This window comes from Micromys minutus, assembly GCF_963924665.1.
Source record: "Micromys minutus genome assembly, chromosome: 9".
NCBI lineage: Eukaryota > Metazoa > Chordata > Mammalia > Rodentia > Muridae > Micromys > Micromys minutus.
Window position 1 is genome coordinate 4,976,784 of NC_137978.1, and position 13,205 is coordinate 4,989,988.

The window sequence follows — 13,205 nt, forward strand, 5'->3', positions numbered from 1 at the left end:
TAAGAGGGTGCCAGGCCACGCTAGAAGCACCTGCCAGAATCTCTGATTTCTCCATTGTACCCCATCTGTCGCCTCATTACATTTTGGTTGTGCAGCACTATGCCAGTCTGAGGCTGAATTCTCCTTTTCTGGTGCTCAACTAAGTTCTCACCATGTGGAGAGAGCTGTGTGCCCTCTTATCCTGGTTATAGGGACCTTTAACCCTGCCAGCTGAGCCTTCTCATTGTATTTTGGTTTGTTTTTCTCACTTTGATCGTACTTCCCACAGCCTGGGGCTGGTTCTGTGATCAAAACTGTGAGATAGACTTGCAGCTGGAAGTTTAGACTGAGACATGCCCTTGAGGTCTGATTCCTTCCCGGTGGGCTTTCACACTTAGATCACAGTGGCGTGCGGCAGCATTTGGCATTTACAAAAGATCTGAGCTTGCCTGACTCAACTCTCCCATTTTTCTAGTGGAAAAACTGATGAACTTCAAAGAGAAAAGCGTCGGTGAAGTTCCACACATAGTAGACCATCTTGTAGTGTGGAGGGGGCTTGCCTTCATGCTACACATGGCATTTAGCTGCTCCCCTTTCTGTTAGCTGCCAGGAAGTATACAGAGACTTCAGTTCTGTCACCTGGACTTTATACCTGCCAGTGTGCCTTAACAGGATATTGCTTTGTTACCACCGTCTCTCTGAAGTTGAAAAAAGATGCCACCCTAAGTGCAGACACCTGTGGTAGAACAGTCTAGAAAGAGCTTGACAGCTGGTACCCTAACCGCTAAAGAAGCTGCAGTAAGAAAACAAGTCTAGTGACTGTCGCCCGGCCATCCCAGCTCTATTTTAGGAAATACTTTGCACTTTAATCATGCATTTCTGTCCTTTCTTAAAGATACGGGTGGTTATTTGTGATACATGTTAATGTGAGCCATATTCTTTACTGGTTTTCAAGGAAAGAAAAACATACGTAAAAATCACCGACTTCGGTAACACTCTGTAGAAACTTAAATTTTTTCTCATTAGGGACAGAATTTAAATGCAAACTTGGAATGTGTAGTCATGTCTAGTGTCTCTAGAACTGTCGAGCTCTCTGTGGCTGATGTGCTGCTCTCTCTTTCCCATCATTCTGAAGAGGTGTGAGCTCTATGAGTTCTGCACTCCCACTCCATTTTAAGTGTTACTGTATTATCAGGACTTTACATTCACAAAGCTCAATGAGCAGCTTGGAAACTTTTTTCTTTTACCTTACAGTAAATTGGTAGTTTTGAGAATTTTATATGAAGTGGGAACTGACCTACTCAGTAAAGTGCTTGTGAGAGCCTGACTTTCCATCCCACTTAGAACCAGCATACAAAGCCGAGCACGATGGTATATTACTTTTCTAGTTTTGCTTTATTAGCAATTAAGTTCTTTTATATTGGCAATCATCTTTTGTTTTTATGTCTGAAACACTTGACAAATGTGGGTGTCACCCTTGTGCTGGATCCATGTTAATAATCTCTGTATCATTCTGATTTTAGTATGTGTGCTGAGGAAGCAAGTACCACCCTTTTATTTTTTTTCTCCAAATGTATCTTGCTAAATTGCCTAGGCTAGCTTTAAACTTGCAGTCTTCCTGCAGAGGCCTTCCAAACACTGGGGTTGTAGGCACCATAACTGAACCTGGCTTACCAATTCGAAGGTATTTGGTCCTAGATGCATGCAGAAGGAGTGTACATGGGTTGGATTGGTTCCTGTCCTTAGGAACTTCTCTCAGTAAGCTTGCAGGGAACGTGGTTCTGACATGGATTTTATCTACCAGAATTTACCTGGCCTATGTGCTCTTCAGTCAGGGCCCTGGTTGAACCTTTATAGCTGACCAGACGGTTCACTCCCCGCTTATGGGCAGAGTGGAGTTTCACTGACTCCTTTCTGCTGTGCTCCATTCTTCTTGTGAAGAGTACTATAGACCCAGGGCCCATATAAACATAAGCCAGTGCATTGATGGATCCTCTTGGGTCCTACCTATTGTAATTTAGTCTCCTAGAACATAAGGAAACTAAGGGGATAGTCTGCCATCTGCTTTGGAGACCTGATGTAGTTTGTGCACCAAACTTGTGGTTGTTTCTGCATGCAAGAAACTGAAGCCCATAGTCAACCTCCCAGTTCCTTTCATGAGCTACAGAGGAGACATGCTGTGCACGGCCACTGAAAGCTACACTTACTGTTTTTTTACCTTTAAAGTCATAGTTTCATCCTGTCCTCCCCGTGTTGACTGCTACTCCTCAGTTTGTTCATCCTTCGTTGTTTATCTGTGAAGCACATGTGCAGCACCTGCTATGTAGCTGTGGGGATTTGGTGCAGAGCAAGGCAGCTGTGACCTCTGCTGTCAGGGAACTCTCACTTTGCCCACACTGTTTCTAACTGTACCTGTTTGTTTCCTGGACAATTCAGCCCATCATCTTGTTCTTGCAGAAGTATCTTGCCTCATCCATGTGCCTGTTTGCTGTCTGTGTTCTAGAGTCAGGCATGTTAAACCTGTAGCCTTCAGGTTGTATGCATCCCAGAATAATTATGAAGCTAGTTCAACATATTTTTTGATGATAATGTCATATTGCAACATAAAAAGGTTGGAACTCTAGTGTGACATTCATTATTCTGGACAAGTTAGCTATTAAACATGGTGTTAAGGGCTCACAGTATCATCAGGCGTTCACGAAATGTGAATGTTTTATTTTTAAATCACATTAAACTGAGTTTAAGTCAAGATGTTAAATGTAACTCTTGACAGATATTTATAGAGGAAAAGAGAAGTATGTGGGGCCTGTGAACATTGCAGTGTAGTTCTGTTTGTGACATGTGTCCCACTTCCTGTTGTTCTGTATCATTGTGGGGCGGGGAACTCACAGAGGGCAGAGGCTCTGCCCAAGAGCCCTCTGTATCCTGTGCTAACTCTGTTGTTGTCTGACTTAAATAGCAGCTCTTTAGGATAGGAGTTGTTCGTTGCTTCTCAGTGAAATGGCTGCTTTTCTGTCAACCTATTGTATGGGAGAGAACCCCAGACAGAGCTGAGTCTGTAGCCTGAAGAGAGCTGGGCCACTGGCTGAACCACTCTCACAGCTTAGAACCCACTGTGTTTCCAGCAGAACGGCAGGTCAAAGTGGTAGTGAGTCAGGCTTGGTCACCTCGGAGAACAAGGTTTTTTTCATCTGCATAGAGGAAACAATGAACTTTACAAGCAGGTTTTGCTGTCAGGAGGCAGAGCAAAGTGCTGTTCTCTTTCAGCATGTCACCACCTGATGTTTCTGTGTTTCTCTTTTGAAGCTTTGCTCATTGTAAAATACATCACCAATTCAATAACAGCCATTTGAGACCCAAGAAACACCATCATATTAGTGTTGATGGTAGGAAGAACTTGATTTCAGTAATGGTAGGACCCAAATGGAAAGACCGTGGGCAGGACAGCCAAGCAGAGCTAGAGCTGTGACTAGCAGCTAGCTGATTACCTAGGAAGGTGTGCTGGGTGTTATAAAGGCCAGAAGAGTTCTGTGACCACCAGGACATTATTTTATCCTCTTGTCCTAGAGGAGCTGCGGAGGTACATTGTGACAGCACACTTGGAAAAGTGAGAAGGGATGTGGGCTCAGGGTGATGAGAGTTGTGGTTGCAAGGCTTCTGTCTTTAGTTTCTTTGGGGCAGTTCCGCTTTAGCAAAGGTTACTCTGAATAGACACCTCTCCCAGATGAGCAGTCCAGGGACTCTTCTGCCACAGTTGACATCATTATACTGTCTTTTAGGTTCTACTTTACCAACTGGCATGGAACCAATGACAATGAACAGTCTGTATGGCGACATTCTCCAAAGAAGCAGAAAAACGGCTACGAGAAGAAAAGGGCTCCAGAAGCAACCCCACTCCTTGATGCCAGTTCACTAGAGTATCTGTTTGCGCAGGTAGGAAGCTTGAGCCAGGAGCTCTAAAGTGTGTGTGTGGGGGGGGGGGGTGTGAGAGGCTTGGTGGGGCTCAGAGTTCCTATGCAGCTGTACTTGGTGGCACCTTATGGCCTGTTCTGAGATGTTGCCCAGGTGACTGGGAAAGCTGTAGGCTCCCAGCTATGGGTCTTCCCCTGCTTTCTACCACTTTGTTTGTCAGTATTCTACATAAGAGGGTACAGAGTAGCTGTTGAAGGGAAGGGAAGAGAGGCAAGAGGTGCCTGGAACTGCGTTGCTCCAGGATAGCTATTGTGCTTGTTGCAGTGACTCCTGATTTTAATGTTAATTTTCTATTACACCATGAATACTGCATTTGGAGATACCATATTACTTATAAACCGTTTCTTTATTCATCTTACTTTCATCTTCCTTCTCATTTTTCAGATATTCACTACAAATGCCGATCTGGCTAGACATGGTGATACGCATCTGCAATCACAACATTTTATAGACAAAGGCAGAACTATATAGCAAAGTTGAGGCCAGCCTGGTCTGTACACACACACACACACACACACACACACACACACACACACACTTCCAGGATAGCCACGGTTATAGAGGGACCGTGTCTGAGAAAGACTCATCTTTAATGGCTTCATATCAATTCATTGATTTAACATTATTTATCGAGTACCTGTGTCATGTTTGCTTTATATAGTTGTATTTGTCCAGACACTGAGTACTTAGATAAAGCAATATGGTTTCTGTGTGTACCTATTATATACTCAAGTTAGAGAACAAGAAACAGCGAGTTTGTAAATGAGACATAGATAGTGCATAAGAAATTGTGAGGGTCAGCTTGGGGTCTCATACCTGTGATATACTGTAATTCCAGCACTTTAAAGACTCCTGTTGTGAGTTTGAGGTCAGCCTGGGCTACTCAGTGAGACTCTGACATAAAGGGACAGGCTTTAGTGGTAGAACCTGTGAAGTGGCTTATATTAGGAGAACTCATTGAAGAAAAGAGAGTGTAGTGTCACTTTCTTCAACAAGGCCATACCTGTGAATCCTTTTAATCTTTTCAAATAAGAGCGGGGGGGGGGGCAAAAAGAAAAAGAAAAGAGAATATCCTGTTTCTACAGTGGCTTTATCCCCGTGTTAGGTGGATCGGTGTCACCACTTCACTTCAAGTAGTGGTTAGAGTGCTCACAGTCAGGTTCTCCCTCCTATTCCAAGATCTTAGCATCCGATTATTCTGCTCCTGGGCATAAATTGAGTGCTCAGGGCTTAAATTCTTGTTCTTACTCAAAACTTTGTAGAGATGACCAGTGACCTTGCTTTACCTGAAAGAAAAAAAAAACTGCTACTGTGGACAGAAAGAACGGCAGCCTATCCTGCTCCCAACAAAACACAGCAAACCAGTAATATGAAGCTGAAGAGCTTTCAGGGAGAGTGAGTGTTTCAGTAGAAACCACTCTTCCAGACCCCTGGCCTAGGTAGAGAGTAGCTGGGAAGTCCAGCTTCCTCAGAGTGAGAACACCCAGCAGAGAGTCGGTGCAGCTGTTTAGTGCTGAGGAAAGGTGCCCTGGAGCCAGGGGCAGGCTTTATGTCAGCCTAGCACTGTATGCCTCTCCTCTGTTTGACTCTCCTGTGCAAGCATCTAAATAAGTGCTTCCTGTTTTTCTTCTTCAGAAGGGAGAGTCGTGCTCAGAGTTAGATTCCTCCCCTAGTAGGACTCACGTGCCGGGTAGGGAGGGTTAGTGAGTGTGAGCCTGCTGCTCATCACTGCTCTGCACACGCTGTGGGTACAGGTTTTAGTCTAGTCTTTTTTTTTTTTTTTTTTTTTTAAAGTCCACATTGGTTTGTGGAATGCTATGCTCCTCTTTCCATCTGTGAGATAGTGCTTTCTCATGACAGTCTTCTATACTGGAAATGTGAATAATGCCTGTGGAACAAACCAATGGTTTGTGATAATGATGCACTGTGGAATGTAACTTTCCCCTGTCTCCAAGCCCATAACAGTACATGTTTATGAAATTAATGCTGTCAGCCCAGCGTCACTCAGTTGCCTTGCTCTGGTGCAGTTGAGACCTAATATCCAGTGTTTAGGCGTTGCTTATTTAAAAGCTCCACGAAGGGGGGTTGTGAATTTGTGCTCTTCACCTACACCTCATCAAGTAAATATACACTAACAGAATGAATGAAGTAATCTAGAGAGAACATAGTCTTAGCTGCCTTGTGCTCTGTTTTAGTGGAAACAGCCGTGACCTTGGAGACACACCGATTCTTTTCTTCGCTGTGTGGCATTTTGGCCAGCCCTCCTATCGTGGTCAGCATGGCGGCTCCTGAACCTTGGGTGGTGTCTCACTTTTTTTCTTCTCTGCTCCCAAGGGACAGTATGATTTGATCAAGTGCCTGGCTCCCATTCGAGACCCCAAGACAGAACAAGACGGACATGACATTGAGAATGAGTGTCTGGGGATGGCTGTCCTGGCCATCTCACACTACGCCATGATGAAGAAGATGCAGTTGCCAGAACTCCCCAAAGACATCAGGTACACCTTCCTGGCAACCTGAGTGGGTTGTGGGCACCTGCTACTGATTTGGGACTTTAGGTTTGACGCAGGGTCTTGCTGTGTGTAGTCCAGGCTGGCCTCAAACTCGTGTTCTTCCTGCCTCAAGTACTCCCAAGTACCGAGATTATAGACATGTTCACCCCTCCTGCCTGTATTGTATTTTATATGCTGTCATGCATCTTGTTCGACTGCCATCTTGTTTTTCTGACATTTCTCTGAATGAATAATCTTTGACTATTTGTACAGAGTAGTACATTTAAAATAGTGGCCTGATATGTTTTATGCTAACTAATCTCAGAAATGTGAACTAGAGTGAACTGTCCAGGCAGATGAGTGATCTGTAAGCCCTCCATACTTCTGTCTTTCCCACAGTGACATTGCTGTCTGTTAGAACTGCCTTCTTTAGTTTGTGCTCAGTGGCCTGGGAGCTGGTACTTCTGATATGAGGGACAGTCAGTTATTCATTACAGAAAACTGTATTAAAGTGTGGTTTGGTATTAGTATTTGGCCTATGTAATTTCCGCCCATCTCTGACATTCAATCACCCTTTTACTCACCGATGAGCCATAAAAGATAACACCAGCCAGGCTTGGTGGCACATGCCTCTGGTCCCAGCCATTAGGAGACAGAGGCAGGCAGATCTCTTGTGTTTGAGGCCAATGCGGTTCACACAACAAGTTCTCAGACAGCCAGGATTACATAATGATACCTTGTCTCAAATTTAAAAAAAAAAAAAAAAAGGACTGAAAAGAAAAGACAAGAGTTGATTTAAAAAGGATGCAGCACAGTACTGGAGCTCTCAAGCTTGCACGCTTGAGTTCCTAGTTCCCTCAGAAGTACTGCAGAAGTGGGCTCACCCCCGGATCCACCGCTCCAGTCTGAAAGTGTTGCTAATGAGATGGGTATATACATGTCGTGAATGGTTTCCATTTCCTTGTATTTATCCAGTGTCTGTCACTCCTCATGCAGGGCTGATTAGATACGTGCCAAGTGGCTGCTTTTGCTCTTTTATATGACCTTCACTCTGCGTGTTTTCCTTTCTTCAGGAGACTTAAGTAAATTGACAACTATTCTGTAGTTCTTTTACATTACTTTTAAGAGAAAAACTATATCATTTGCTGAAGGTTTGTCTGAGAATTCACAGTATGCTAATGCTGTGAAATACCTGTTGTTATAGGGATTCTCTAGGCCAGTTTACCTTTGCTTGTCCCAGTGGACCTGCTCTTCCACCGGTATTAGTCATGAGCCTTTCCAGACTACCTCCTGCTTGTTTAGCATGGCCATGTGCCATGATTTCTAGAGAGCCTTGCATAAGAAATAAAGTTTAGGGAACTTGTGGAGCCCCTTACCAAACTGGCATACAGTCACATGGCAGACACTGTTTTCTATTTAACATTTGTGAGTTTTTAATCATTTTCATAAACTATATAATCTGTATAGGACAGGATAGGCAGGCAGCATGGAAAGTCTCAATCTCAATAGGAGATTGAGGCACAGCTTGATGCCTTTCAGAACATTCTAACTCCAGCAATTCACTATATGATTCAGGATCCTCTTACCTCTACCTCCAACTTACAGATACGAATTTCGTCTTAATGCTCAGTTTCACCAGTACATGTGAGTGTTCTACTATGCATAGAGCACCAAAACTAGCAAGCAGAAATCCTGATGGCTCAGATAATCTGACAGCACCTGTGGGGGCTCCTGTTCTACTGACATCTGTGGAATTAGTGATGCTGGGCACTCTCTCCATCAGATTTGTGGGTTTCTTCATAGTTGCTTACATCCATGGTCTTTGGGGAATACACATATGAGAAAAGTCAGAGGCAGATTTCTAATCATTTCTTGCTAACTTGTATATATAAAAAATTATTTTCTTTTAGCTACAAGCGATATATTCCAGAAACATTGAATAAATCCATCAGACAAAGGAACCTTCTTACCAGGATGCGAATAAATAATGTTTTCAAGGATTTCTTGAAGGAATTTAACAATAAGACCATCTGTGATAGCAGTGTGTCTACACATGACCTGAAGGTGAAATACCTAGCTACCTTGGAAACTTTGACAAAACATTATGGAGCTGAAATATTTGAGACTTCTATGTTAATGATTTCATCGGAAAATGAATTGAGTCGGTGCCATTCCAATGACAGTGGCAATGTTCTCTATGAAGTCATGGTGACTGGAAATCTCGGCATCCAGTGGCGGCAGAAACCAAATGTAAGTGGAGGTGGTTGTCTGATAAAAAGAAGAGAGTATCTGGTGGTGTCGAGGGAACGTGTGTTGGGCATGTCAGAATCACGGGTTTGCGTAGCCTCACCCTGTAGGCTCCATTAAATCAACTCAGCTGGAGGCCACACATCACTCCTCACGCAAGACAAAATTGTGGCTCAGTTGAGGCAAAAACTGGAGCTAGGCAGGCTTTAGCATAGGGCTTTATCGAGTGTTTGTCGTGCTGGGGATTGAACCAAGGGCACGCTGCATGCCCTCCCTCACTTTTACTTGTAATTACAGTGCTGGAGTCAAATCTAGGGTCCGACAAGTTAAGGCAAGTGCTCTGCTGCTGAGTGACATCTGCAGCCCTTTGTCTTTGTCAAATGAGGTGATAACATGAGTTAAACTCTAAGGAGACATGTTTAGATTTCAGATCCACTACTTGTATTTAAATGGCCTTAGGGTTATTCTACCCAAGTAGGTGCGTAGTATTCATCTGTCAAGTGGAGGTACTGTTGTCTCTCAGTACCTGGTAGTCAGGATTCTGTGTAGATACCAAAATCTGTTGATGCTCAGGTCTCATAGATAATGATATAGTATTTTTATGCAACCTATACATAGCCTTCTGTATACATTTGTTATCTCTAGGTTGCTTTATAATACCTAATATCATATAAATGCTACATAAATAGGTACACTGTACTATTTGAGTCTGTGGCACATACACAATACTACAGGCCTGACATTTTGCTCATTGGCTGTAGAATCTGTGCACACAGACTTGGTTGATGTGGAACTCAAGAAACCAATTGGCTGACTTCAGTTACTATATCTGATTCATATTGTTGTTGAGAGGGCCAGGTGGTGCAAGCCTGGCTAATAATAACTGTTGACTGAATTACTGTTGCTGCATAGTTATTACTGCAGGTAATATTAAATGTAAGATTGATTTTCTCCTCCTGCCTTACTCTCATGCTGAAATAACCATACCAAATTCCCAAGTGCTTTTTGCATAGTACTTAACATATAGATAGGCATGTACCCAGTCTCATGAAGATTATTAGTAAAAGTTGATATTTTATGGCTGGGAAATGGTGGCTCAAGATGTCAGGAGGTTAATGTGGAATCTGTCATGCAGGGCTCATGCTAGTCAGCTAGATAACTTTGTGTAGGTATGTATTCTTCAGTGTCAGTTGTGGAGATATGAACTTTTATCATCTCTTGGTGCCTCACTTCAGCACTAGTATAAAATGAAAACATTGGTAGCAGGAGGAACTTGTCTGTAGAAAGGTCTGCTGTCTGGCTGGGCACAGCATCAGTCTGGAGTTGAGGAGACCCAAGGCTGGTTGGTACATACCCGTTATGTTCTCTCCAGCATCAGCATGCACATTGCTCATCAAGGACTCCTGGAGAACGAAATCCCAGGACTCTCTGGTAGGGCTTTATCGTTTGTTTCTAAGCCCACAATTCCCTGCATCTCTCTGACTTCAGGCATACTGGATTTCTCTTCTTTGGCCCTTGACCCTGTATGAAATTGCTAGAAGCACTGACCTTTTGCCAACAGAAAATGAGAAAGCTAACCAAATCCTGTCACTTATGTTATCGTATCAGGTTGTTCCTGTTGAAAAGGAAAAAAATAAACTGAAGCGGAAAAAACTGGAATATAATAAACACAAGAAGGATGATGAGAGAAACAAACTCCGGGAAGAGTGGAACAATTTTTCCTATTTTCCCGAAATCACCCACATTGTAATAAAGGAGTCTGTGGTCAGCATTAACAAACAGGACAACAAAAACATGGTAAGCTTGCGCAGGAGCTGCCCAGACTGGATGTGCTAGTGAGAGAGACTCTGTGGCACATGACTTCCAGAGTTTCCCATCCCCAATTAAAGCTCCAGTGACGGTCCCTTTTAAGCCAGAAGTCTCATGGCCAGGCCCTTGTAGTTATGCTCCAGAGTTATGCTGGCCCATCCCAGGTGCTTGGGGTTGGTTTTTGTTTTTTGTTTTGTTTGTTTGTTTAGTTTTTTTTTTTTTAATATCTGTCTGTTTTATGGTTTGTTGACCACAGGGACTTTTCAGTGTCAGTATTTAGTTTATAAAAATAAGTGAATGGTGGGCCAGAGAGATGACCCAGCAGTTAAGAGCAGTTGCTTTTCTTTCAGAAGACTTCAGTTTGCAAGCCGGCATACATGTCCTGTGATTCAAAACCATTTGTAACTCCAGCTCTAGGAACTATGATGGACATGAAATTCTTCTGGCCACTATGGGCACTTGCACATGTGCGGCAGGCACATACACAGTAAAAAGTGGAGAAGGAAAAGAATGACATCAGTTGTTATTGCACCATGTTGATGTGGTGGATGGAGGCCTGTCCTGGAAATGCCTGCTGTTTGCTGGCCTACCCTGCCCTGATGCCTCATTTCTTCCCTTCAGTTGCTTCAGCTGATCTAATACCTCCCAGACTCTACCTCCCTAGGGAGTCTCTACCTCTCTGGAGTCTCTTAAGTGTGTTGACCCACTATACAACCAGACCCACTTCCCAGTCCCAGAAAAATGTCAGCTGCTCCCCTTCTCTGCACACTTGTCAAGGAGCAGTAGTGGGGGAGGAGAAGGGACTCTACAAGGACCAAGGTCTCAGAAAGCCCTCCTCATGCACTAGGACCCCAGAGCAGAGCTGGCTCCAACACCTGGCCTCTTATTTATTTATTTTTTTCCGTTCCTTCTGTCTTTCTGATGTTCCATAGGTCTTTTCCTGAAGTTTATTACTGTAGATTCTGTCTATGCCCAGGCTGTCTCATACTGTTAACCATAACTTAATCTGATTTTAGAAAGGAAAAGAGAGCCTGCAAAGCTGTGTCTGCTGAGATGGGTGGGTCATCTGAGATGAGATGGTGGGAAGCCACACTGGGCATAGGTCACAGAGCAGCCCCATTGGGGTGTCAGGCACACCCAGGGACTCTAGGACAGGAGAGAGGGTGTTACCTCACTTTTTGTCTTTTCTGGTGTCACTTGAGGACACAACCTAGAAAAGCAGGCCAGCTTGGCAGGGAAAGTGGTAACTCTGCCAAGTAAACATGTTTTTGTCATGGGAAGTCACCCCTGATAACAAGTGTTGAGGCCAGGCTAGTGTGACAGGCAAGCTTACAGAGTGAAAGGAAATCTTGTTTTGCTTAAAATGATGTCAGAAATATAATGCACAACGAGAAGGAAGAGCCCAGTGAAGCAGCACAAAACACAGGGCCACACTCTCCTGTGGAGAGATCACCTTTCTGACAACCTTCTAGAAAGCAGTTTGACAGCATGTGGCAAAAGTCTTGAAAATATTTCTATGGGTTCCACTTAGGAACCCAGTTTTCCAGAAACAGTGAGATGCAGACAGTGTGTTATGAATAAGAGTGTTCATGTCAGGTCTCCAAGTTCAAGGCCAGGCTGGACTACAGTTCCAGGATAGCCAGGGCTATACAAAGAAACCCTGTTTCCAAAAATGAACCAAACAAAAGGATTCAATTTCAGCAGTATTTGTGGTGTCAAAGTACTGCAGACAACCTAGGTATAAAATAGAAGACTGGGAAATGGTCTCAGTTTACCTGAGTAGTGGCATATTACATGACCAGACTGTTAAAACACAAGAAAGATCTGTAGATAAAGAGCAGAATGTAAATATTGGTCTATAAGCTGACATTGATTTTCTTCACCAAGTTTTAGAGCAAGTGTTCCACTTTCACGGCCACTCATTTGTGGTAAGATTGGGAATGACTCTTTCATTTTCTTAGTCTACCTTCCCTCTTTTCAAACATTAAAACAAATAACTTTATCAGGAAAAATATGTAAAGTGAAGGGCTGGTGAGGTGGCTCAACAGACAGACACTTGGCCACCAAGCCTAATGACATGAGTTCAATTCCTAGGTGCCACCTATAGGTAGAAGGAGAGAACTAACTCCAGAAAGTTGTCCTCTGATCTCCATGTGTGCACTGTGGCATGCATACATTCATGTATACACAAATAAACATAATAAAAATTTAAAAAGAGAGAAATAGAATGTTGAGCTGTTGGTAGAAAAACAGGAAAAGGAGGGAGAAGCATGCTGTTGGTGGTAAAGAGCTTGTATTGCTGAGTCTTTAGAACAGCAGTTCTCAGTCTGTGGGTTGAGACCCCTTTGTGGGGGATGGTGGCAAAGAATCCTTCCACAGGAGTCACCTAACACCATCTGCATATAAGGTATTTATATTGAAATTCATATCAGTAGCAAAATTATGGTGATGAAAATAATTTTATGATTGGAGGTCACCACAACAAAGACACTGTATTAAGGGATCACAGCATTAGGAAGGCTGAGAACCAGAGCTTTAGAACTGCAGTGGAAGGGTGTCATCCGTTTCAAGTGGGGAACCTGAGGCTATAGGAGAGAGCCATAGGGACTTGTGCTTCGTAGTGAAAAAGTGGCAGCATTTGTCTGAGGCTACCAGCTGTAGTCCACACTGTCCACCAGTGTTGTTATGGTTTCTAAGAAGTTATCA

At 43.4% G+C, this 13,205-nt stretch overlaps 1 protein-coding gene across 1 annotated transcript in view; it reads left to right on the plus strand.

Annotated features, from left to right (window-relative positions):
* JAK1 (Janus kinase 1) overlaps positions 1–13,205 on the plus strand; it is a 107,025-nt gene that overhangs the window by 66,754 nt on the left and 27,066 nt on the right. The window contains exons 5-8 of the mRNA XM_080920999.1: positions 3,759–3,912; positions 6,286–6,449; positions 8,354–8,693; positions 10,299–10,487. Of these exons, the coding sequence (XP_080777125.1) occupies positions 3,759–3,912; positions 6,286–6,449; positions 8,354–8,693; positions 10,299–10,487 (847 nt within the window). The remainder of the gene's footprint in view (positions 1–3,758; positions 3,913–6,285; positions 6,450–8,353; positions 8,694–10,298; positions 10,488–13,205) is intronic.